At 51.6% G+C, this 21,678-nt stretch overlaps 8 protein-coding genes and 1 non-coding gene across 9 annotated transcripts; 6 read left to right on the top strand and 3 right to left on the bottom strand.

Annotated features, from left to right (window-relative positions):
• Window positions 1-118: 118 nt before the first annotated feature.
• On the bottom strand, window positions 119-1,655 carry BDP55DRAFT_552769 (peptidase family M28; the record flags this gene model as incomplete). The annotated part of the gene is made up of 2 exons (XM_060569233.1): window positions 119-1,481; window positions 1,549-1,655. The coding sequence occupies 2 exons, from the start codon at window positions 1,653-1,655 to the stop codon at window positions 119-121; spliced, it is 1,470 nt and encodes a 489-aa protein (XP_060429131.1).
• A 2,131-nt stretch (window positions 1,656-3,786) lies between these two features.
• Window positions 3,787-4,183, top strand: BDP55DRAFT_664683 (uncharacterized protein). The gene has a single exon (XM_060574969.1). The coding sequence runs from the start codon at window positions 3,910-3,912 to the stop codon at window positions 4,159-4,161; it is 252 nt and encodes an 83-aa protein (XP_060429132.1). The 5' UTR covers window positions 3,787-3,909; the 3' UTR covers window positions 4,162-4,183.
• A 2,073-nt stretch (window positions 4,184-6,256) lies between these two features.
• On the top strand, window positions 6,257-7,357 carry BDP55DRAFT_553158 (family 61 glycosyl hydrolase; the record flags this gene model as incomplete). The annotated part of the gene is made up of 6 exons (XM_060569266.1): window positions 6,257-6,349; window positions 6,477-6,506; window positions 6,564-6,817; window positions 6,877-6,937; window positions 7,001-7,250; window positions 7,314-7,357. 6 exons carry the CDS (start codon window positions 6,257-6,259, stop codon window positions 7,355-7,357), a joined length of 732 nt encoding a protein of 243 aa, XP_060429133.1.
• Window positions 7,358-7,970: 613 nt separating this feature from the next.
• On the top strand, window positions 7,971-8,058 carry BDP55DRAFT_t184. Its single transcript has one exon. It is a non-coding gene; the product is annotated as a tRNA-Asp (tRNA).
• Window positions 8,059-8,589: 531 nt separating this feature from the next.
• Window positions 8,590-9,732, bottom strand: BDP55DRAFT_632309 (endopolygalacturonase precursor; the record flags this gene model as incomplete). The annotated part of the gene is made up of 2 exons (XM_060572402.1): window positions 8,590-9,477; window positions 9,532-9,732. 2 exons carry the CDS (start codon window positions 9,730-9,732, stop codon window positions 8,590-8,592), a joined length of 1,089 nt encoding a protein of 362 aa, XP_060429134.1.
• A 2,967-nt stretch (window positions 9,733-12,699) lies between these two features.
• Window positions 12,700-15,037, bottom strand: BDP55DRAFT_744735 (multicopper oxidase). The gene is made up of 3 exons (XM_060580522.1): window positions 14,827-15,037; window positions 14,609-14,772; window positions 12,700-14,570 (listed from the first exon to the last, which is right to left on the bottom strand). The coding sequence occupies exons 1-3, from the start codon at window positions 14,924-14,926 to the stop codon at window positions 12,813-12,815; spliced, it is 2,022 nt and encodes a 673-aa protein (XP_060429135.1). The 5' UTR covers window positions 14,927-15,037; the 3' UTR covers window positions 12,700-12,812.
• Window positions 15,038-15,058: 21 nt separating this feature from the next.
• On the top strand, window positions 15,059-17,055 carry BDP55DRAFT_704363 (phosphoesterase). Its single transcript, XM_060578001.1, has 3 exons — window positions 15,059-15,285; window positions 15,583-15,831; window positions 15,882-17,055. The coding sequence occupies exons 1-3, from the start codon at window positions 15,249-15,251 to the stop codon at window positions 16,898-16,900; spliced, it is 1,305 nt and encodes a 434-aa protein (XP_060429136.1). The 5' UTR covers window positions 15,059-15,248; the 3' UTR covers window positions 16,901-17,055.
• A 1,118-nt stretch (window positions 17,056-18,173) lies between these two features.
• On the top strand, window positions 18,174-18,986 carry BDP55DRAFT_632312 (Ccc1 family; the record flags this gene model as incomplete). Its single annotated transcript, XM_060572403.1, has 1 exon — window positions 18,174-18,986. One exon carries the CDS (start codon window positions 18,174-18,176, stop codon window positions 18,984-18,986), a length of 813 nt encoding a protein of 270 aa, XP_060429137.1.
• Window positions 18,987-20,438: 1,452 nt separating this feature from the next.
• Window positions 20,439-21,675, top strand: BDP55DRAFT_664694 (short-chain dehydrogenase). The gene has a single exon (XM_060574970.1). The coding sequence runs from the start codon at window positions 20,768-20,770 to the stop codon at window positions 21,536-21,538; it is 771 nt and encodes a 256-aa protein (XP_060429138.1). The 5' UTR covers window positions 20,439-20,767; the 3' UTR covers window positions 21,539-21,675.
• Window positions 21,676-21,678: the final 3 nt, after the last annotated feature.

Below are 21,678 nucleotides of genomic sequence, written 5' to 3' on the forward strand. Positions count from 1 at the left end.
CAGTAGACATTATCTTCATTACTCGTAAGCTAACTCTCAACCAAAGTGATGTGGCTACATTAACCCCGCGACTCCTCAGCACCTGACTCAACATGTCCAGGATTCAATTCGAAAGCCTCTAGTAGATCTTCTTCTCATCGTTGTGAGAGCACGTCTTGCCGTGACTGGTGTGCTCGGCCAGAGCCTTCCAGCGACGCATCTGCTGGAGAACGCCAGCGCGGCCACGAAGGATGGGGGTAGTGTCAGCGCGAGGGGGAACACCCTCAAGCGAGTTAGCAAGGGTAGCCAGAGCACGACCAGCAGCCTTGGTGTTGACAGTGATGGCATCCCAGTTGATGTTATCAATTGTGTCGCAGGCCTGGTGGTAGCAAGGGTCGTTCTCGCCTTCACCAGTGAAGATGGACGCGACGGGGATGCCGAGATCGACGAAGCCGGCATAGTCGGAACGGCCGTCAAACTCGGCGGAGATGGTCTCCTTGCCGTTGGCCTCAAGATAGTCGGCGAGAAGCTGGGGACCGATACCACTGTTGTTGTAGGAGGCGAGCTCGTAGATGGGGTTGGGCGATCCGATCATGTCGTAGTTGAAGTAGTACTTGATCTTGTCGGCGTCCTCGGAGCTGAGGTGCTCGGTGTAGTAGTAGGATCCTACTAGGCCAGCCTCCTCGGCGGCCCACCAGGCGAAACGGATCTTGTGGGGATAACCGCTGTACTTCTTGACGGAACCCATGAGTTCGAGGAGGGCGGCGGTGCCTGAACCGTCGTCGTTGATGCCAGGGCCCTCGAGAACACTGTCGAGATGGGCGCCGAGCATGATTACCTTGTTCGGGTCACCCTCCTTGGTCTCGGAGATGACGTTCCAGGTCTCACGTTCCTCAAAGATGGAGTCCACAATGAGGGTGACGACGACTTCCTCGCCAGCGGCCAGAAGGGCGCTCCATGCCTCACCAGTCTCGAGGGTGATGATACCCAGGGGAACGAGGAGACCGATGTTCTCAGCACTGAGAGTGGGCTTGGCGATATCGTCACCGGGGACCTGGTTGTACAGAATCACACCGAGAGCACCGACGGCCTTTGCGTTCTTGATCTTGTCAGAGACAGCGCAGACGCCACGCTTGATCAAAGCAAGCTTGCCAGTGGCATCGATACCGGTGAAAGCCCCCGGCAGACATCCAGAACCATTCTCATCGTCAACGGGAGTGTCGATGAGAGGAGCCGTGATACCGCCGGGCAGGGGAGTAGCGGTGTTGTACTCGGCGCTGATGACGATGACATCGCCGTCGGGCCCGGTCACGGAAATGGCGTTGGTCTGCTCAAAGGTGTGGTTGAAGGGCTGGAGGTAGGTGTCCATCTGCTTGGCGAAACGAGTCTGGGCACGCTCCAGGACGAAGTCAACCGAGGCCTTGTAGCCCGGAGTGCCGAAGGCGCGAGTACCGCCATTATCGCGAGCGATCTTATTCAGATTCCAAAGAACGCGCTCAAGCCTATTGGGACATAGGTTAGCAGGAGCTTCGTATCATGGGAAATCGCAGTAGCACGGGATGGACTCACTCAACAGTCTTGATGTCAGCCTCAATCTTGTCGGCAGTGAGAGGATCGGTAGCCAAGGTGGTGGAAGCCAGCGCCAGAGCGGCGGCGGAGAGGAAGGTGGTCTTCATCTTGGTGGGTGATCTGGTGAATGGGATCTGGAAGGAGACCGCGAGAAGAGCAAAGCGGGTTGAGCTCTCAGAACCCGAGTGACGCGCACAAGGGCATCGCCCGCTTCTTTATGATGATCACAGCATGCAGGCACCGCATGTTGGGTTGCTTTTTTCGCCTTTGCTTTCCATGTCGAATGGCACGCTGCGCGGCGACATTGCGAGGTCTTGCTCGGAGAGTCAGAGCTCAAGCTTCTGGTTAAGCTTGGCATGCATTTGGACCTTGCCGATTGCATGGGTTCTGGGGCGGGGAACGTGAGGACATATCGAATCAGCGAGCCCAATTCATGCAACTGATAAGCCGGCGAGTTCTGTCAGCAAAGACGGGCTCGCCTAGCTGATTGCTCTACCAGCCATGGTCATGCAATAACGGGGGAGTGTTACCGCAAGTGGTTTGCCGTTGGGAGAAGGCGAGAGGCATGGAAGCACTTTCGATGCTACTGCATCCGAGGGCCAAGACGCGGGTCACAACATCTTGGCTCAAATATTCGCACGCCACGATGTAACCCCAAAGGGCAGGTGCCAAGACTTTTTCATATCGCGGGGTGGCGGGTTGGGACCAACTGTTGCTCAACACCGCGTCAGTTGGACAAAGGACCTGCCCATCCTGCTCGTCTACCGTGCCAGGGTTCTGGCTTGGTGGTTCAGTAACACGGTTCTCGGGTCTGATGTTTCTTCGATTATCTTGTTATCCTTCTCGGCTTCCGCCCGGGATGTGGCCATGGCGCACGACAACGCTTCCTCGCGTGGCTGGCCTTGTCTGCGGGGTTTAGGATAATGGGGACTTTTGAGAGCTGATGTCTCGACGGTCGGCCTTACCGTGCTGCACCTGCTCTCTTGGGACCCGATCCAGTGTGTTGCCAAGACATTAAACGAGCTTTTGATCGGTAGGCCGGCTCTGCTTGCTGTCGCGATTGGCAAAGAATCTGAGCGTGGGGGGGGGGGTGTAGAGCAATTGCAAACAACCGGGAAAACATAACGCGACGATCAACTTTCGAATTACTTCATGGCAGAAGCGTCATTATGTCTGTACGCGTTGAGATGTGAGATGAGGAGAACTAGAGAAAGTGGAGTCGACACAATCCTTTGGACTCTGACAACTATCACACAAGAACTTAACATGAACAAAGAATCCCTCAATAAATTGCTCAATCTTTCCGAGGTCATAACCACCCAATCGTCTTTCCAAGAAGCTCAGATTTAGTATCCTGTCCTACTAGAAGGTGCCGAGCCTCTTAAGTCGAGACGTTTGCTCCTAGTTGGCGACTAGCTCTAGAAACAAGAAGTTGCTTTTGTCCGTTGCCTTGGCTGACTGCAACACTTAGATAAAACAATCCGTAGACGTCTTATCTGCACAAATTACCGGGGCCAGTCTTCTAGGTCGTCCTGCATTATGCACATACTGTCGATCTAGATGTACTCCATACCAAGCTGCCGAGTCAGCCACATGGCGTCCTAGGAAGTCTTCGGAATTGTAATCAAGTTGATGTTTCTGGAAACGCACTCTTCTCTGGCCTTCGTCAAATTGAAGCTTCAATAAGCACCCGATGGCTGGCTGGCGGTCGTGTCATGTGATTGCTTCCGTATTGGATTGACAAGCCTGACCTCGTCACCCTTGTCGACAAATAAGCTTAACAATAAGCTATGAAGTTAGCACCACCCTACCGAAACCTTGATCAGGCAAGTTGGGGTTTGTTCTCCGCTTCCTCCAAGCATGTGTGACTCTCAGCGCAAGCACCTAACCAAACTCCTGATTGCTCGATGCTTTGCGGAAGTTCTTCCTCTCCACCGAATAATACTTCATGTTGTAAATTGCGTTACAAATGGCTTCCGAACACTCCGCTGATGCTAGTCGGCTTCTCATCACTACGATCACCAGTCCTCATTGTTCAGGCAAGGAGGTCGCAAATGAAGACGAGATGGCTTCCACGTAGATGGCTCTCGCGTAGGCCGGAATCCCTCCCACCTATGGACGGGTCAGACGCATGCATCTCAAGCATTCTCCGCCTGTTGACCGTTCTGGGCGGATCGAATCAAATGGAGACCACGTACTCTTCAAGCAGCTACTTTATCAGACCACTCCGCAAATCTCCTTGAGACAGAGCAATGGAATCCTGGCATGCGGTCTAGACTCACGAAAACGGCGCTGACAACTGTGGCGTGAAGTCTGACACCTTCGTTTAGCGGTCATTTGAGGTGCTTACATTAGAGTTGAATGTGTAAGGTGGTCTGTCGAGTGTGTTGCTTGTTGGCAGTTCGATTCGTCACAGTCCAGGCACTCGGTGCAGGGTGCAGGGTGCAGGGTGAGACAGCAAAATGCCACGGTGAGACTGTCATTTATCTGCATGATTCAAAGAAGGAGCGCAGTGGAAGGCTAAAACCGTGCCAAGTTGACGGGACTCAAGTAAGCGTCATCCACAATCTCAAGATTCAGCTATTTTTGAGAAATGTACATGTAGGTAATTAAGGTAGTCAAGACTATTCACCCTGAAGTTGGTTTTCAGTGATCACATTTGAACACTTCCCACTCTTTTGAGACATTGGGGTATCTGTGTTCACTATCATGACTTGCAGCTCTTCTTATATAGTGCGATGGGAGATAAGGCAGCGTTACGGGGAATCGCCCCCTATTAGGAGCCCGGTAACTCCTGTGCGTCAGATATTGACGGTGAGTGTAAGCCAGCAGCGGCTGAATAGCACGAGGTTCGTATTCAAAGTTATGACATAGCAACTACAACTAATAGAAGTTCCTTTTTGAAAGATTACGTTGTAGAATAAACCTACAGAGTTTACTTCCAAGGCTGCAACCAGTTGACTAGTAGAGGTCGTGATTGAGCTAGCGCCTCTCTCGTTGGCCGAAACCTAAACACAGCCAACTAGTTATTCCGAGCCTGCCAATTAATGAGACACGAGAAACCAGCATTGTAATTCATAGACACTGGATGTTGAACTTAAGCGTGGACATTATTCATGCAGATACCGTAATTATATTTCAGGTTTGCTTCGTATGCCTGGGAGCCCGGAGCCGTGATGGTGTAGCCTCCAGGATATCTCAGATGATTGCCAATCATCATTAGGCGCCATGCGATCTGTCGCATCTGTCCATAAAGCTACGTAAGTGTCTCGTTATCATGGGTGACACACGCAGCAATTCAACGTATCTTCCTTCTAAGATCCATGTCCCCAGAGAACCATGCTCCCATGTATTTACCTACCTAGGCACTTAGCAATTGGATCGTTCAACCCGTGCAACATCAGTGACTTGGAACATTTGCAAGTCACTATGGCTGAGCTACCTTGAGTTTCGAACACCAGCTTGACGAAGTTGAAGCACTTTGTCAAAACACAAGAGAAAATGACATTCCATCATCCATGGCACCTCGTAGAGTCCGTCTACTTCCGGGTCGGCATCAACATCTGAGAGAAGGAAACATAATTAAAAATTGGACACACCATGGCTTTAATGGATAATCTCACTTTACAGTAAAGCCAACGAGTGTCATGTGGTCGTCCAGCTTACTACGATCTAGGTGGACGAGATGTCACATTCCTGTTTGGGGAGAAACACATTGACACCGGCAGAAGATGGGATGACCAAAAGACGACACGGAGGCAACTCTTGCGGTATTATATTCGGCTTCCCTGACAACTTATCCCAAATGTGGCGCTTGGTATTGGCTGCCATGTGCTCGTCCCGATTTCGGTGGCGCGTTGTCGCTCTCAACACATTTTTACTTACGTAGCGACCCTCAACTGCAAAGACTTACTTTAACGCGTACGAATCTTGCGAACTTCAATAAACTATTGACAACTCACCGCCTTTTATCTCCAGCTATTTCAGGAATTATCTCCAAACAAAAATGATTCCTCGGCACTGCCTGCAGATTTGCAAGCATCATGAACCGGCATGGTGACACCGCAGATCCCCCGCCAATCCAAACCCACGGCACACGGCATCACGGATCCCGCGCGGTGGTCTGTTGCGCTCTGTCTACATAGTAGTAGCAAGAGCCAACCTTGCTTATTCGTCTTTGTTGTTCCCTTTTAATTAAAACACGGGTGGCATTGGCGTTTTGACTTGCGACGATGGCTCGGCTGATCAATTGGTGGAAACCCCGCCTCCAAAGTGGGATGCGGGTTTTCCCCATTTTCATTGGCAATGCCCCTTGCCAGAGTTAATATAGTCGAGCCGTGGCACTCGCTCGTGTGGTTCCGTTGTTTCCTTTTTGCGCTGTGCTCTTAGTTCCCGTGATGAGATTCTAGGGGGTGGGATGGGGAGGCAACGCAGTCGTGCCAAGGAGTTTGCTGGCTGGCTACGCTGGCTTGGTGTATTGGATTGAGAGGAGGAGCCCCATTGGAAAGAAAAAGGAGAAGAAAGGATGAACTGTTTTGAGCTGGGGTGTTGATGATATATAGCATGGTGTTTCCCGTGTGAGAGCAAGTTTTCAGCTTTAAACTGCCCAGCTCCAGCCAAGTGCCAGTCGTTACGCAACTTGTCCCTTGTCGCAGTCATCGATCTCTCGCTTTGTACATCGGACGATTGTCTGAGAAAAAGTCGAAACATGCAGATCGCTGCTTGCTTCCTCGGCCTTGCGGCTTTGGTCGCTGGTCACGGATATGTTGACAATGCTACCATCGGAGGCACCTACTACCAGGTTTGTCAAACACTTCTGGATTATCAATGATTATTTGCTAACAGACTTTCAACAGTTCTACCAGGTACAGTAGACTACTGAGACCTCAGATGTGTCGTTATGAATCTAACAAGTGCCACGTATCTAGCCCTATCAAGACCCGTACACAAGCCCTTCTGTAAGTCTAGCTTCATCCCAAATGCAAAGATATCATGACTCACCCAATGTCCAACAGCCCCAGAGAATCTCTCGCCCTGTTCAAGGCAACGGACCCGTCGAGAGCGTTGACTTGATCGATGTCCAGTGCGGAGGGTACACTGCCGGTGGCATCTCAGGCTCGACGCCCGCGGCCCTCCATGCCACAGCTGCTGCTGGTTCGACTGTCACCCTGCGGTGGACCCTCTGGCCCGACTCTCATGTCGGTCCCGTTATCACGTACATGGCGCGATGCCCCGATACCGGTTGCCAGGCATGGCAGCCCGGCACTTCGTAAGTGAAAGAATACTCCGCAACTGTGTCTAAGTACCGCGGCTAAATCTTGGATCCAGTGCTGTGTGGTTCAAGGTCAAGGAAGGTGGACGCACCGGAACTACTAACACTTGGGCTGATGTGAGTAACTCGTAATTGTCTCTAAAGTTTAATCAGTAATAACTAATGTGTGTCACAACCCAGACGCCCCTTATGGTTGCCAACTCCGGCTACCAGTACACGATCCCGTCCTGCTTGAAGTCGGGCTACTACCTCGTCCGCCACGAGATCATTGCTCTGCACGCCGCCTACTCTTACCCCGGAGCCCAGTTCTACCCCGGATGCCATCAACTGCAGGTCACTGGTTCTGGCACCAAGACTGCGACTTCGCTGGTTGCTATTCCCGGCGCGTACAAGTCGACCGACCCTGGTATCACCTACGATGCCTACAAGGGTATGTTATACCATGCATGTGCGCACTTCGATTCCTATTCAATGCTGACTTTGCTCCTTGAAGCGCAAACTTACACCATTCCCGGCCCGGCTGCGTTTACCTGCTAAGCGTCTTTTGGTTCATCGTCACACTGTCGGCATGAGAGACTGAGCCCGGTCAATCATTTGAATTCATGTACATATTGAAGACTGAATTGCGAAAGTATATACTTCGAATATGATCGACGAGCTTGTTGTTTAGCTCGGTCCATCATCGATATCAGGCGAACTGGCTCAACCTCAAAAGGTTGCCATATGATGAGAACTTCCAGGATGCAGTATGTGTGCATGTAAACTCCACCCGGAGGCATGTCTGTTCTATAAACTTCAGACTGACCGATTGAGAGTGTCCCTGCGCGACTTGCTAAAAAATCTGCAAACGATTGTTCTAACCTGTGTGCAAAGGGTTTCGCTCAATTTTCCGACGCGGCCAACATTGATCTTGCGTTGTGTTACATCTCAAATTAACAACATTCACTTTTGAGACTTGTCAAGCTGTGAAAATGATTCTGCAAGAAACTGATCAACTGGAAAGATCTGTTTACCCCGCCAAAGCCTACGACACAATCAACAGACCAACACCATTTAGAATCGCAGGTGAGAATGTTGGCGTGAAGCCTTGATATAGGCACTTGTGGCGTCGGTCGTCAACCAACTATCACTGGATGTTAACATCCACCAATCCCCGATAGTCTAGTGGTGAGGATATCTGCTTGTCATTGAACATCAAAGATTCGCAGGGGACCGGGGTTCAATTCCCCGTCGAGGAGACTTTCTTTTGCTTTTTGTGCTGGTGGGCACATCATTTTATTTTCGGGTTGATTTTCGTTGTCGCGTGGCCTGGCCCTTTTGTGGTTCGGTTGGAAATGAGGGTCGGGGGTCGGGGCTTTTAACGATACAGGGGTATGCCATGCCGGGATCCTTGTAACCAATGTGGAAATGAGCTGTCGTTTATCTCTTGGTTTCTTGGCACAAAGGCTTACTACGTAAAGCGGAACATGGGTCAAGTGCGAGGTTCATCTTGGAGTCGCGAAGAGGAATCGAACAGATTTCATCCAGTATGTAGTTGGATTGGTATGTATCTCGCCTCAAGACACCTTGAGGACGACAAAGGAAATTATATACAGGAACAAATTTGCGCTTGGCTGACTAATTTGCAGACACAGCTCAACTCATTACAAGAAAGTCCAGCACAAACAATCCGCGTCAGCGTTCCCACCAAGGAAAAGAGACTAGCACCCCAAGGTGGGTATTACCGACTCAGAAGAGAGCGGCCGAGAAAACTCGCAAGTGCGAGACGCTTAGCAAGCAGCACCGCTGCCACTGGGGATGTTGGAGCACTTGGTGGACTTCTTGCCGCCAGTGACGCTGACGCCGCTCCACTTCCAGTTGCTGCAGGCACCGGAGGCGCAGAGGATGTAGACATCAGTAGCGGAGGAGGCGACGGAGCCGGTGACCTTGGAGAGGGTGAGGCCGGTGATGGGAACGCCGTTGGTGGGGGTGCCGGTGGGGGAGCCGTTCTCGTAGTCCTGCTCAATGACGATACCGTACTTGGCAATGTTGGAGAGGGTGATGCCGGAGTAGGTGACGCCGGAGACGGAACCAGTGGCGCCGGAGACGGTCTTGATGCGGACACCGTTGTCAGAGTTGGTGATCTTGGAGTTGGAGATGACGACGGTCTTGACGGTGTTGTCAGAGCGGCCGCCGACGGAGCCAATGGACAGACCGTGGCCACCGGAGCAGGTACCACCGGTGAAGGTGATGTTGGTGCCGGAGTTGATGGCGAGGCAGTCGTCCTGGTTCTTGACGTTGGCACCGGAGATGTAGACACCGGTGGAGGAGCCGACGTCGAAGGCGTCGGTGTTGTGGCCACCGGCAGAGTCACCGGCAGAGTTGTCAATAGTGACGTCGTAGACGCCGAGGGTGGTGGCGCTGTTGATGGAGAAGCCCTGGACGGGGGTGTTCAGGACGTTGAGGCCCTTGATGGTGGAGCTCTTGAGGCTGTGGGCGTAGAAGAACTTGGGCTTGGTCTTGCCGCCGTTGCTTCCCTTGGAGTCCCACCAGCGGGCACCACCGCAGTCGATGGAGTGGCCGGAGGCACCGTTGATGTTGATGTTGGTACCGGAGAAGGAGACGAGAGGTCCCTCCCACTCCTTGTAGCCGAAGGTGGTCTTGCCCTGGAAGGTGACCTTTCATGGCGTCAGCTTAGGGCTTACTTGGAAGCCAAAGACTCTAAAACTTACAGTGGTGCCGGACTTGAGACCGGTCATGTCGAGGGTGGTACCGGCAGGGACGACGATGCCGTTGAGGATGATGCTGGTGCAGCTGGCCTTGCCCTTGATGGCGGCAGCGGCATCGGTGAAGGTGCAGCTGGCGCGAGCATCGAGGGGAGCAGCGATAGCAGTGGCGGCCAAGGCGCCGAGGGCGAGAAGCGAAGAAACCATTTTGGTGCAAGGAAGTTTGTTTTGGTAGTAGTGAGTGACTTGATACACAGTATCAGAATTGGTTAAAAAATAAGACGAAAGAATGAATGAGCCAAGACTCTAGAATGGTAAACTGGATGAGATCTGCGGGAGTGATGTCTTGGAAGCTTCTTGGCAATCTGGGGAGGAACTGCAGGATGGTTTATATCCAAATCGACGGGATCTCTTGGCACAGCCTTGCCAAGGCCTGTCAACGAACGGCTCCTGTTTGCCATCCTCTTTGCTCTCTCTGTCTCTACCTCTTTGCGTACGGATACCTTGTTCCACGTACCGACTGCTCAGTCAGTCGCCTGGAGGCATCATGGGAACAGGGAAACACTGGCCGAGTCAGTTAGATGGAAGATGGAGCTCGACCGGGCCCCAGGCCAGAAGCAACGCGAGTGCCGGGGATGGCCCTTGCTCGTCATAGTCCCATGCAGGCAGGCAAACCCCACCGACAACTCCTGAATTTCTGGAAACGCACTAGATTCTGCCCAACGGCGCCATCTCCGCGATTGACATAGACAAGCACCACAACCACCTCGAGCTCCGCGCTGTGGACTGCTTTCGTGCGCCGCCAAGGCTAAGGCCTGTTGAAGCAGGGTCGTCCGGCCCTTGCACCGATCGAATCTAGGCACTCTATTCAATAGGTGGTTGTATCAATCCTGGATCTCAAGTTGCCGAGTTCCGTGCCGTTCTTCCAGCCGCAACTTTGCACTGGGGCTCTTCGTCCCATTGTGGTAAACATCGAACCTCCCAGTGTTGGGCAACATCACACAAAAGGAGGAGGGGACGGGAGCCGCGAAAGGGGGATTGCCTAGGAGCACTGGACGCGTAACGGACCAATTGTTCCCCAGGGATGCCAGTACCAGGGCGGCTGGTTGGTGGAAAGTTTATGGTCAGACAATGTGAGCTTTAAATTGAACAGAGTTCGACTGATATTACGTGCCTTAAGGGTTAGCTTGGTTAAATCGCTGGTAATGTGGTGGTCACGGCCTCCCGAACACGTATAGCTGAAGGGACTTATGGGAGTGGGGTGGGGGGTTGATCACATCACGGTTTGGTCGATGGTTGCAATAGAATTGACTTTCGGGGAGCGTCTACCAGTTCCACGAGAATTGGTGTTGCCATGGAACATTTCTGCCTGTTCTGCCCATGATTGGCGGGAAAGTTCAGAGTTTCGGGCCCATACTCGACTCTTTGCTGCCCTCCAAACTTCCTCAAGATGGCCTAGTCATGTTAGCGCTGGCCCGTCACGCGTGCAGAATGTGCAGAATATTGCCAGAACCGGGTCCCCGTCGACGAGCTAATTTGAGTCTTGACCACGAATGCCCAGCATCCGACACCTTCGGTCGGCTGCTCGCGCCTTTTCGCTTGTCGCTGCAACGCAACTGATGCAGGTGTTTATCTCACTTTGACTTGGCAGATTTTCTCCCTCTCCCCTCTTATGATCCTGAAAGGGAATTAGAGTTTGCGCTCGTCTTCGTGTTGACCATGTTGGATGGCGGATGAAACACAAGTCATCTGAACGGCAGCTAGGGAGTTGACAGTCCTTGAATTTGCACCAGTCAAAACTCTGAATCTTCAATTTCAACGTCGCATCATGTTTGGTTTTTCCGTCCGATTTGCCGGCTCTCTCTTAACATGGCACCCTCCAGTCTCAGCCGCATATCATCATTGAACCATGAACATGACATCGACATGACTCTTGAATGGCCGGCAACCGGCACATATCTCTAGAGGCAAGACAACGTCCATCTAGATGCTTCAGCGGCTCCATCCTAAAGATGAGTTGACGGGGCGCGCGTCCTATCTAGCTGGAGTGGTATACCCCAAAAATAATATGGAACTCGGCACTGAGATGTATGCAAGTGGATGAAGAAAGGAAGGACCAACAGATGAACAGAGTGCGATAAACTGGGGCACGAGAGTCCAATTGCTCTTTATTTCCGACTCAATGCGACGCATCAGTTGTCTCTTGTTTCAACGGGACTTTCTACATCAGAAAACTGGAACACTCTGTCAATTCCGTATTACGTCTCTCCTTTTTTTGACTTTGAGAATTTTACAACGGACCGAAAGGTGACGATCACAGGTTGACAGCAAAGGCTCCAACATCGAAGTTCCGACAACACTACAACCAATTCGTCGCGAAACTGCAAATGGGAGAATTAAGGGGCCCAGAACTTCGCCTCCTACTGCGGGGCCCGGCGAGAAATGGGCATCATGGCAAATGGGATTATGGGACCGCACGGCTGATGCAGCACACGTGCACTCATGAGAGACCGGATGATGGGAACTGCGGAATCCGGGATCCGATCGAGTTAGTACGGGACCCGTTTGCCTATTTCCCAATCTCTTGCAATATTCGATGTGCCCCCTGCTTTAGCACCTGTATGCAGACTAGCTTGCTAAGGACTCCCAGCGGTCTAGATCGTCCGGCCAAATTCAACTTTCAAGCAAGCAACTCCTTTTCTGGCGCGAAGTGCAGCCGGCGCACAGTCCGTCATGAGCCGATGGCATGGAGTCATGAAGTTAGCATATCTATGAAGGGAAGGAGCTTCGGAACTGCCGGGGCTATTGAAGCTGTCTTGTCCTTCTTGGACATAATGTCTCGGTACTCAGCCGGTAGATGTCAGCAACTTTCTTTTGCGAAAGACATAGCTCCGTACATACGCGGAGAAGTGAAGGTGATGGAAACCTCGGTGGATCAAACTTCCAATGAGCAAGGGATCATGCCGAGGACCACAACGCCTTGCCCACGGGGGGTTGACAACGAGCGGGTTGACAAGGGTACTCTAGCCGTTGGTAACCTGCCGGACTTAGTAGAAACCTGACTGATGAATGGATCCCACAACAGCTGATTCCTGATTCATTACAGGACGGAAACAGATGGAGCGTCTCGACTCGACAAATTTCCCGGTGGGTTAGACCGTTAGAGGCGGTGTAATCGGTCTCGGATTTCCTTTGTCCGCCGAAGCTTCTCATTCTCTCTTTGGGCCCTTCTATCCGGGCAATACTAATTACGAACCCTCTATTTACAGAATCTCGTATTTGCTCTTTCAACCAAAGTTCCCGAACCAAATGTCATCACTAGGCCTGGCCCCTTTCTCAACCCCGGGCAACTCGCAGAGCCGTATCTCCTCATCGCTCGCCACGTTCCATCCTTTGGCCGTCTCGATCCTCGCCGCAATCATCATCATCATGCCAGCCTCCGCATGCCATGCGTTGTGGCAGTGAAAAGCCCACATACCCGGATTATCCAGGACGACTCTGACAACCGCCCAGCCGTAGCCTTGGACAGTCACCGTGTCCCTTCTGAGCGGGTTCTCTAGGACGCCCGAGGCCGCAAGCTCTTCTTCCAACTCGGTCATGTCTTCAGGTGGATAGCCTGTTGGAGACTGCTTCAGAACGAAGAATTTGTGTCCGTGGATGTGGAACGGGTGCGCGCCGTCGTCAAAGTTGCTGATGATTATGTTGACCGTTTGGACACCTTCTGTTTGGTACACAAACTCATTTTCGGGATTGAAGGTGATATCATTTACTCCGGTTGTGGACGAGAATAACGTGTCATTGTCGCTTTTCGCGGCGTTCATAAAGCGATACAGAGCCGGCGAGGTTACGTTGGCGTGCCACGTCGAGGCGTTGAAGAAGCCGCGCGACAGACGCCATGCCCCGATTTCAAAGTTGGCGCGAAGGTACATTGTGGCTGTGGTGTTGGGTGCTGGAATCGCGTCGAGGGGTCTGAGGAGAGTTGTGTTCATGTCTCGGCAGTCGACGTCTATTGCCTCATCCCAGCTCCTGCTTTGGGGTTCGCTGAGTTCTGGGGCTACTTTATGTGCCTTCTCGATGCTGGAGAGATCTGCTGCGGCATACCGCACGATTCCCTTCACTTCTGAGTCGAGCCAGGGGTTTTCTCGTGCGAAGCAGTGCGTGACCATCCTAGCTCGAAGCCAGAATGAGTCGGCAGCGGTAACGTTGGTCTCAATCACCACACTGTAGCGCTGTGCCGGAAGGATATTGAGGCGGTGGAAGGGCTCAGGGTGAACATCAGTTCCGTCAACCTCGGTGATGTAGAGCGGATGCTCGTCGATCTCGACTTGGAACTCGGCAAAGGCGCCGGTGTTGATGAACCTCAGGCGGTGCCGGTCATTTGGTGCCAGGTCAAAGTTTTCCAAAGACTGCAGACGAGCATTCTGATTATGGCAATTCCATCCATCAAAGTCGGCACAGTCGCGGTAGTTGCGCCCGTTGATAAGGCCACTTGACGGCACAGGCTCGTCGTTCTCCTGGTCTGGCTGAAGGTAGTCCATCAACAACTCAGCAGACGTGTTGTGGTAGTGGTCCGAAATGATGACAACTCTATCAGTCGAGTACTGGTCCCTGGCCGCTTGGTTATCTCTTGGGTGTATGATCAAAGGCCCGACGAGCCCATCTGAAGCTTGATTACTGTGGTGTGCATGGAACCAATATGTTCCTGACTGTTTCTCGACCGTGAATCTGTACGTGAGCGTCGCGTTGGGTGCAATTGGGCATTGCGTAACGCCAACGGTGCCGTCCATGGAGTTTGTGCCATTTTGATACATGCCGTGAAAATGAATGGCTGTAGCATTGACAGCCTCGTTGCGGACGTGGACAGCGATGGTATCTCCCTCGTTACACTCGATGAGAGGCCCAGGAAACTGGTTGTTGATGAGCATCATCGGCCTCCAGATCCCATCAGGATTGAAGCTCGCATCATTGATGGTCCAGTAGTATTCTCTGGTGCTTGCCGCGGCGTTGAAGTCCCAAGAAGTGCTCAGAACTATTCGGACGAGTTCCTCAATCGCGGCGATGATGGAATTGGCTCTTTGGTCACGTAGACTGGCGCTTCATGATGGTGTGGTACAGTGGCTGGATAAAGCAGATCCGATGCATAGAAAATGATGAAGAAGACGAAAACGCCAAAGAAGCTTGCAAAGGCTCGACTCAGCCAAGAGCCATCTGGTCGATTCCTCGACCGTTGTGGCCTCTCGTCGTCATCTCGAGGAGCAAGAAATGGCGATTTTTCGCCGTTGTTCTCCTCTGTAGCTGAACTGTAAGACGAAGCCTCCAACTGGTCCAAGTTGAAGTCGGTGAAGATCGTCAGGGCTGGACTCAAGAGCCTCTCTTGATCGCTTCCTCGCTCGGGTTCCATGGCGCAAATCTCATTGTGTCTTTACGAAAAGAACATGAAAACAGCGCAAGTGCAGAAAGGACTCAGATTCAGACAAGAGGCTGAAAATGCGTACAAAATGCCGCCCACGAGCCGAACTGCCGTTCAAGGCAGGTAACTTTTCGGGAAACGGGGTGGCGTAGCATCCTGTGTTGTTTCTACCCGCGCGTTGCCGCCCTCTCGGGAAGCCGGCATGCCTGTCCTCTTTCTTACACGTGCGCTCGAAATGGCCCAATCAGACCTCACACTTTGACAACCTGCGTCTGCAATTGGAGTTCGGTCAGTCCAGGTCGACTGAGGGGAAATGGGTTCGATGCCATGCACTAGATCGAGAAGCAGTGGCAGGCTCCTTCTTTTCGTCCTATCCATCTGTTCGTTTAATGGATCGACGAGCGTTCCCGTGCGCAAGGGTGGCGATGCTGTCAGCCTGTCAGGGATGTGACCTTCCCCATTCCTCGTCCCGATACTACAGAACCACCGACGCGGAGGTGCCCGACAGCAAATGGTTGAAGAGATGAAATAATCAAGTCGTCCCGGACTAGACGTTCATGATTCTCCTTGTGTTCGTCACGCCGTTCTTCCCATCGCTCGTTAGAAGGTCTGTCCAGCTTCATCAACCTCCACGATGCGTTGCGCAGTTGCTGCAGCTGTCTTCGCGGCCGGCGCCCACGCCGCCGCCGTTACGCCTCTCGCTGCTCGAGCAACTTCTTCGAGCTCCTCTGAAGGCTGGGAGACACGTTACACTGCCACCGGCACTGCTGCTGTTGCGGCTGCTGCTGCTACAGCCAAGACCAGCAGCCCGACCAGCAACGTCAAAGGCAAGGCCTTCGACCGCTTTGTCATTATCTGGAATGAGAATACCGATTATGACAAGGCCATTGGTGATCGTGGGTACTTCCTTGAGCTCTTTGTCCACTCGGGATCTGACCTGTCACAGCCAACTTTGCATGGCTCGCCAAGAAGGGCATCACACTGTCCAACAACTTTGCTGTCACTCATCCTTCTGAGCCCAACTACTTTGCATCGGTTTCTGGAGACTATTTGGGCATGAACAACGATAACTTCAATCGCGCCGACCGTAACATTTCTACGGTGTTTGATCTCCTTGACACGCGAGGAATCTCGTGGGCAGCCTACCAGGAAGATATGCCGTTCTCCGGCTTCGAAGGCATGGCATGGGTGAATCAACAAAATGGAGCAAACGACTATGTCCGCAAACATAACCCCCCAATCTTCTTTGACAGCGTAGCCAGCTCGGAGCAGCGCTTGTCCCAGATCAAGAACCTGTCCATGGTCTTCCCGGAGCGATCACAATTTCACAAAGACCTCAAGGCCAACAAGCTGCCACAATGGTCTTTCTGTTCCGCTAACCTATCATCAGACGGGCATGATTCGTCTGTAACTGTTGCTGGTGCTTGGAATAGGAAATTCCTTGAGCCGCTGCTCGAAGACAAGAATTTCATGAACAACACATTGGTTTTGGTCACTTGGGATGAGAATGAGACTTACACACAGAAGAACCGCATCCTTGGCATCCTTTTGGGAGACGCAGTCCCTCAAGAGCTTGTCGGCACGACAGACTCAAACTTCTACAACCACTACTCAGAGCTCGCCACAGTCGAGGCCAACTGGGATCTCCCAACACTCGGAAGGTGGGATGTTGGCGCCAACGTCTACGAGTTCGTTGCCAAAAAGACCAATAGCGTTATCCGCCAGTGGAGCAACACGTCAGCAACGCCCGATCGCTACTTCAACCTATCGTATGCTGGATTCTTTCACTCCAAGACACCGAAGCAGTACCCCAAGCCAAATTTGGCTATGGACGAAAATGCGGCGGGCAGGAAGATTCTCGAGTCCATTAAGGCGACCTGGAAAGACAGCAAAGCTCCTACTTACTACGAAGATACTGTTCAGGTTTTGGACGGACTTAACCCGCCTCCTGGTTACAAGCCGTAAAGGTCTAGGGACAGAGTATTGCTTCACATTAGAGTCATGCGGGATTCCTAACAACAACCTTTGTTACTAAGAACCTCGAGTATACATGCCTTTAGTAGCTAGGCCAGATAGAGGAAATAACATTTGGCCATCTAAGTTCCAGTAAATTCAAAATTCAGGAGTAGTCTTCTCTAACCTTGATTCTTTATTTCTATAATAGCCTCTCTAGTTCTCTGTACCTTAGGGAAGTTCTTTTCCTTTCTCTAAATATATCAGTTTTCTAACCTCTATTAAGATCTTCTACAGTAGACGAATTTGAGTATACAAGTATTCGAAACGAGAGGCGACAAAAACAACATCGGTAACAATAGAGATAGAGGTATCAAGACCGAGGGAGGTAAGAGGAGCGATAGAGGCGATAGGCGCGATAGTGACAGAGATTACAGGAACGACACCGCTGAGAGAGAGGAGGAAACGAGAACGGCATCGGAGTTGGCTGGACAAGATCAATCAAGCAGCCTCCAACGACTCGTCACCCGGATGGTACATGACATGCAGAATCAGCCCTCGTGATGTTGGCGAGTTGTTCCACAAGGATGTTCATTGACAACGGGCCGAGCAGGGGAAAGCATTGAATGGAGAAAAGATCGTCAATAACTATCCCTGCATTAGACCACAAAATGTCCTTCCTTGTCGGGAAGGTGAGAAATTCATCTCGAATAATTGGCCGAGTATTGAGGGGTCATATTCTCCGGACTCCACACACGTGGTCGCTCTTGGCATCGCCTCTGGGCGAAAGCTTGTGTCTTGACAGATGTTTCTTGCTCCTCACACCCTTCTTAGACTTCGATGCCGGCTATTGCTCCACTTGAAGAAACATTTGGGTATCACGGCATTTCTCAGCCGACCTTTTGGATGCGTTGTGGCTGTGCCGTATCGTCCACTTAGAAGCGCAGAAACGGCGCCTGGACAGGAGCGATTATGAATTGGAGACTTAGTCGCGTGAGGGGCAAAACGCAGTCCATCCTGTGCCGGTGTATCATTGCCGGGGTTCTCCTCCTGTCTCTTTGCAATTTGAGCTTCCAAAGGTTGAATCTCCAAGCTTTGTACTTCGATCGCCGGAATCCGATGTGAATACCTCGAATTGTCATATGCTTCACTCATTTAACGCATACCTACTTTACTTGTCCTCACAGCCTTAATCCAGTCCGACGAGTCCCCTTTAGACTGTCGCATGTTGGGCCATATCCCCAAGAGACTCTCCAACTACGAAACGCAGACACACATCTAAGCAATGGTCTCTCCAAAGCTTTCTCGCTTCCTATCAGACTTCACACTCGGCTTCTCAGATGGCCTCACCGTGCCATTCGCCCTGACAGCGGGCCTGAGCTCACTCGGCCGTAGCGAAACAGTCATCTATGCCGGCCTTGCGGAGCTATGTGCGGGATGTATCAGCATGGGGATTGGAGGTTACCTGGCGGCGCGAGACTCTTCACACGATGACTCTCGGAGGGTGCAGTCGCTGCCGGTAGATGAGGAGGAACAGGGCATGTTGTCAGTGGCGGGAAGACACAGCGAGGATGAAACCGAGGACGAGAAGCGCTGCACAGACGAACCAGTAGATGAAGACGAAGTAGTGCTCCAGTATCTACAACCGTTAGGCTTACCCGAGACGACCGTCGCGATGGTGATCGAGGCCGTGAGATCTCAATCGGGAGGGTCAGGTTGGGCTTCGGAGAGGATTAAGGGCGCGCAAGCCAGCCGACCCGAAAACTTCGTCGAAATTAACATCATCGAAACGAGCCGCCTACAGGTATCGCCAATGTTTTCGGGCCTGTCCATCTCCCTTGGGTATCTCTGCGGCGGGCTAATGCCTCTACTGCCGTACTTCTTTGCCTCAAGCGTGGGTCGCGGGCTTCTGTGGAGCATTATCGTCTGTCTCATCGCCTTGTTCGCCTTTGGAGCTGGAAAAAGCTGGCTGTTGGGGGATGGGCAGACATCACGGATACGGTGTCTTTGGGAAGGACTCCAAATGCTGTTGTTCGGTTGTTGCGCTGCGGGGGCTGCGGTCTTGTGTGTACGATTGGTAGATCAGAAGTGGACGTGAGGTGGCATATCGAAGAAAGAAACAAGGGCATAGGCCTGGGCACATTCGTCAGCAATAAGGTGATCAAGCATGCACAGTCTCGTTGAAGATACTGATTAGAAGTTGAGCCACTAGGATCAAGCCTTATCTAGAAGTCACTACTGGGTAGTTCGAGCACTTGCGCAATCCGAGGTAGAAAGGATGTTTCCCTCTTTCCGCTGGGTGGAATTTGGTCCGTCTGAAGAATTCTCTCTGGCCAAAGAGGTGAGGAGAGTGATTAGTGAACACAAAGCGATGGCGGGGCTGACAGCTGCGGTGTGGATTGATCACTAAACCCTAATAATAGGTGGTGCTGTGATGCAGCTTACCAATCCTAATTATTTGCGTTCCCCATCTAGACTCTGACGAACTTCTGATCATCCTCTCTACCAGTTTCTGACAAGTGTTCGTAGCCAAGGAGGCAAGTCTCTTGGTAAGACAAGATAAACAGGCGATGTGATGGCTGGTCAGATTGACGAAACCGCCATGCCATGAGCATCTCAAAAAGAGGTGGCCACGATGCGCAGATGTTTAGTTGGAGATTGAAGGTTCAGCATCCATGATCAGCTTGCTCAATTACATTAATATAAAGCCTTTGGAAGTATAGGATTAAAGCGACTCTGAGTTTCTGGCGTGAGACACACACCCTCTCTCTTGATTCTTGAATCTTGAATCTTGAACGGATGACAGTAATGCTTTTCTGTTCATTAAAAACCCATTGACACTTCGAATCCTTCTAGAGTATTGAGGGTGTATCCAACGGCGCGTTGTATTATTGGATGGTATATCTGTTCGCAACATTGATGATGTACTGTGTATGAAATAGGGATATGTAGTTCCTAGTCTGCATCAAGTATCTTAAGCCTGGACATCGTTTCTTGTTACAGAGAATCGATAAGCTCTCTACTTTCTTTGAGAGAAATGGGGAAATCAACCAATCTCTGCATTCAAACATTAAAAGCTCATTGTCATCGTCAAGATTCTCGCAGTGTCGCAACTCCTAGAAACTACATTTTTCTAGAGTCAGCTTGCCCAGTGTATGTTGCTGTGCCGTTCTGTTCAAGTAGGTATGTTATTTTGCGAAAGACTACATGTATAAAGTGTTTCAAGTGTCTCCTGGAGAAAAGCATTTAGGAATGTTATTTGCCCAACACTAGATAAACTTATCAGACAGACGAAATTGTGAAGCTCGAAACGACTGCTAGCTCAATCGAATGAGTATCAATAATAAACAATTGAACTTGCACTAAAATTGATTCACGCTTTGTAATGATACAAGTGAGCTCGCATATTGAGCGGTGCGGACTACTAATCCCATCCCCATACTTAGCTCTTGGTGGTGTTTCTAGATTAGTGAACAGCGCAACCGCCCAGACTTTTGACGCTGCGACAGGAACTCTGCCGTTCCCAAAACTGCAGTCCATCCGAACTATGATTATCAATCTATTCAGACGCTATGCTCGGCCCCGAAACTAGATGCAAAGCTCTTGGAGTGGTGTTCTGCAACAATTCGATTCTGTTCGAAGATGGGCTACTCCGCAAGGCGTGCGAGCACGAGATGTGATGGCAAATTTGTCAGTTCATCAGAAACTATGAACGTGTCAACTTAAACATACTCGAGATATTTAAGATGTCTTCTTCGGCCTGGTTCTGGTGTTTGAGTTAGTCCTCATCACATCTCAACTTCATCAATAGCTTTCATCCCAGCAACAACTAACTCAACTACAACACTCCACCTCTCCTCAGATAACACAACCTACAAGATGTCTTCCGGACTCACTTACCTCATCACCGGCGCCAACCGCGGAATCGGAAAGGGCTTCACCACCCTCCTCCTTCAGCGCCCCTCAACAACAATCATCGTCGGCGTCCGCGACCCAGCCGCCGCAGCATCCAAGGCCCTCTACGACCTCCCCAAGGCCGAAGGCTCCAAGATCATCGTCGTCAAGATTGACTCCTCAGTCGAATCCGACCCCGCCGCCGCCGTGGCAACAATCCAAAAGGAGCACGGCATCACCGCCCTCGACATCGTCATCGCCAACGCCGGCATCTCCCACACCTCGGCCGACATCGCCGCCACCTCCACCAAGGTCGCCCTGGACCACTTCGCCGTCAACTCGGTCGCGCCCCTCGTCCTGTTCGGCGCCACGAAGCCCCTCCTCAAGGAGAGCAAGTCCAAGAACCCCATTTTTATCGCAATCTCCTCCGCGATTGGCAGCAAGGGCCTCGCCGAGACGATTTTCCAGATCCCCAGCCCCGCGAGCCCGTACGGCGCGTCAAAGGCTGCGCTCAACTGGTTCGTGCGCAGGCTGCACTTTGAGGAGCCGTGGTTGACTGCCTTTGTCTTCCACCCTGGTCTGGTCGAGACGGATATGGCTGCTGGGTTGGCGGCCAAGGCCGGCGCTGACCTCAGTGCTTTTGGTGCCATTCCTGTGAAGAAGAGCGTCGATGATATGGTTGCTACAATTGACAAGGCCACCAGGGAGATTAGTGGCTCATTCAAGAACCACGATGGCACTGATCTGCCCTGGTAAATGTAGCCGCGTTGCGAAAAGTCTCAGGCTTTTCAGAGGAAGACTCTGATTACATGAAGCGCATTAGATACGAACGTTGATAGAATTGTCTCTAGCTTGTCAGTTTTATAGATTATTGAAACCTGTTTGATTCACGCTTA

This window comes from Colletotrichum godetiae (genome assembly GCF_030913485.1).
Source record: "Colletotrichum godetiae strain CBS 193.32 chromosome Unknown BDP55scaffold_22, whole genome shotgun sequence".
Taxonomy (NCBI): domain Eukaryota; kingdom Fungi; phylum Ascomycota; class Sordariomycetes; order Glomerellales; family Glomerellaceae; genus Colletotrichum; species Colletotrichum godetiae.

Excerpts from the sequence above, each read along its gene's own strand:
- BDP55DRAFT_664683 (XM_060574969.1), top strand. The coding sequence starts at position 3,910 with ATGTGTAAGGTGGTCTGTCGAGTGTGTTGCTTGTTGGCAGTTCGATTC.
- BDP55DRAFT_744735 (XM_060580522.1), bottom strand. The coding sequence starts at position 14,926 with ATGGAACCCGAGCGAGGAAGCGATCAAGAGAGGCTCTTGAGTCCAGCC. Across the intron at positions 14,773-14,826 it reads GTTGGAGGCTTCGTCTTACA|ATGACGACGAGAGGCCACAA; the intron begins GTTCAGCTACAG and ends TTGCTCCTCGAG. Across the intron at positions 14,571-14,608 it reads ATCATGAAGCGCCAGTCTAC|GAACTCGTCCGAATAGTTCT; the intron begins GTGACCAAAGAG and ends GCCGCGATTGAG.
- BDP55DRAFT_704363 (XM_060578001.1), top strand. The coding sequence starts at position 15,249 with ATGGGTTCGATGCCATGCACTAGATCGAGAAGCAGTG. Across the intron at positions 15,286-15,582 it reads CACTAGATCGAGAAGCAGTG|TTGCTGCAGCTGTCTTCGCG; the intron begins GCAGGCTCCTTC and ends TGCGTTGCGCAG. Across the intron at positions 15,832-15,881 it reads TGACAAGGCCATTGGTGATC|CCAACTTTGCATGGCTCGCC; the intron begins GTGGGTACTTCC and ends GACCTGTCACAG.
- BDP55DRAFT_664694 (XM_060574970.1), top strand. The coding sequence starts at position 20,768 with ATGTCTTCCGGACTCACTTACCTCATCACCGGCGCCAACCGCGGAATC.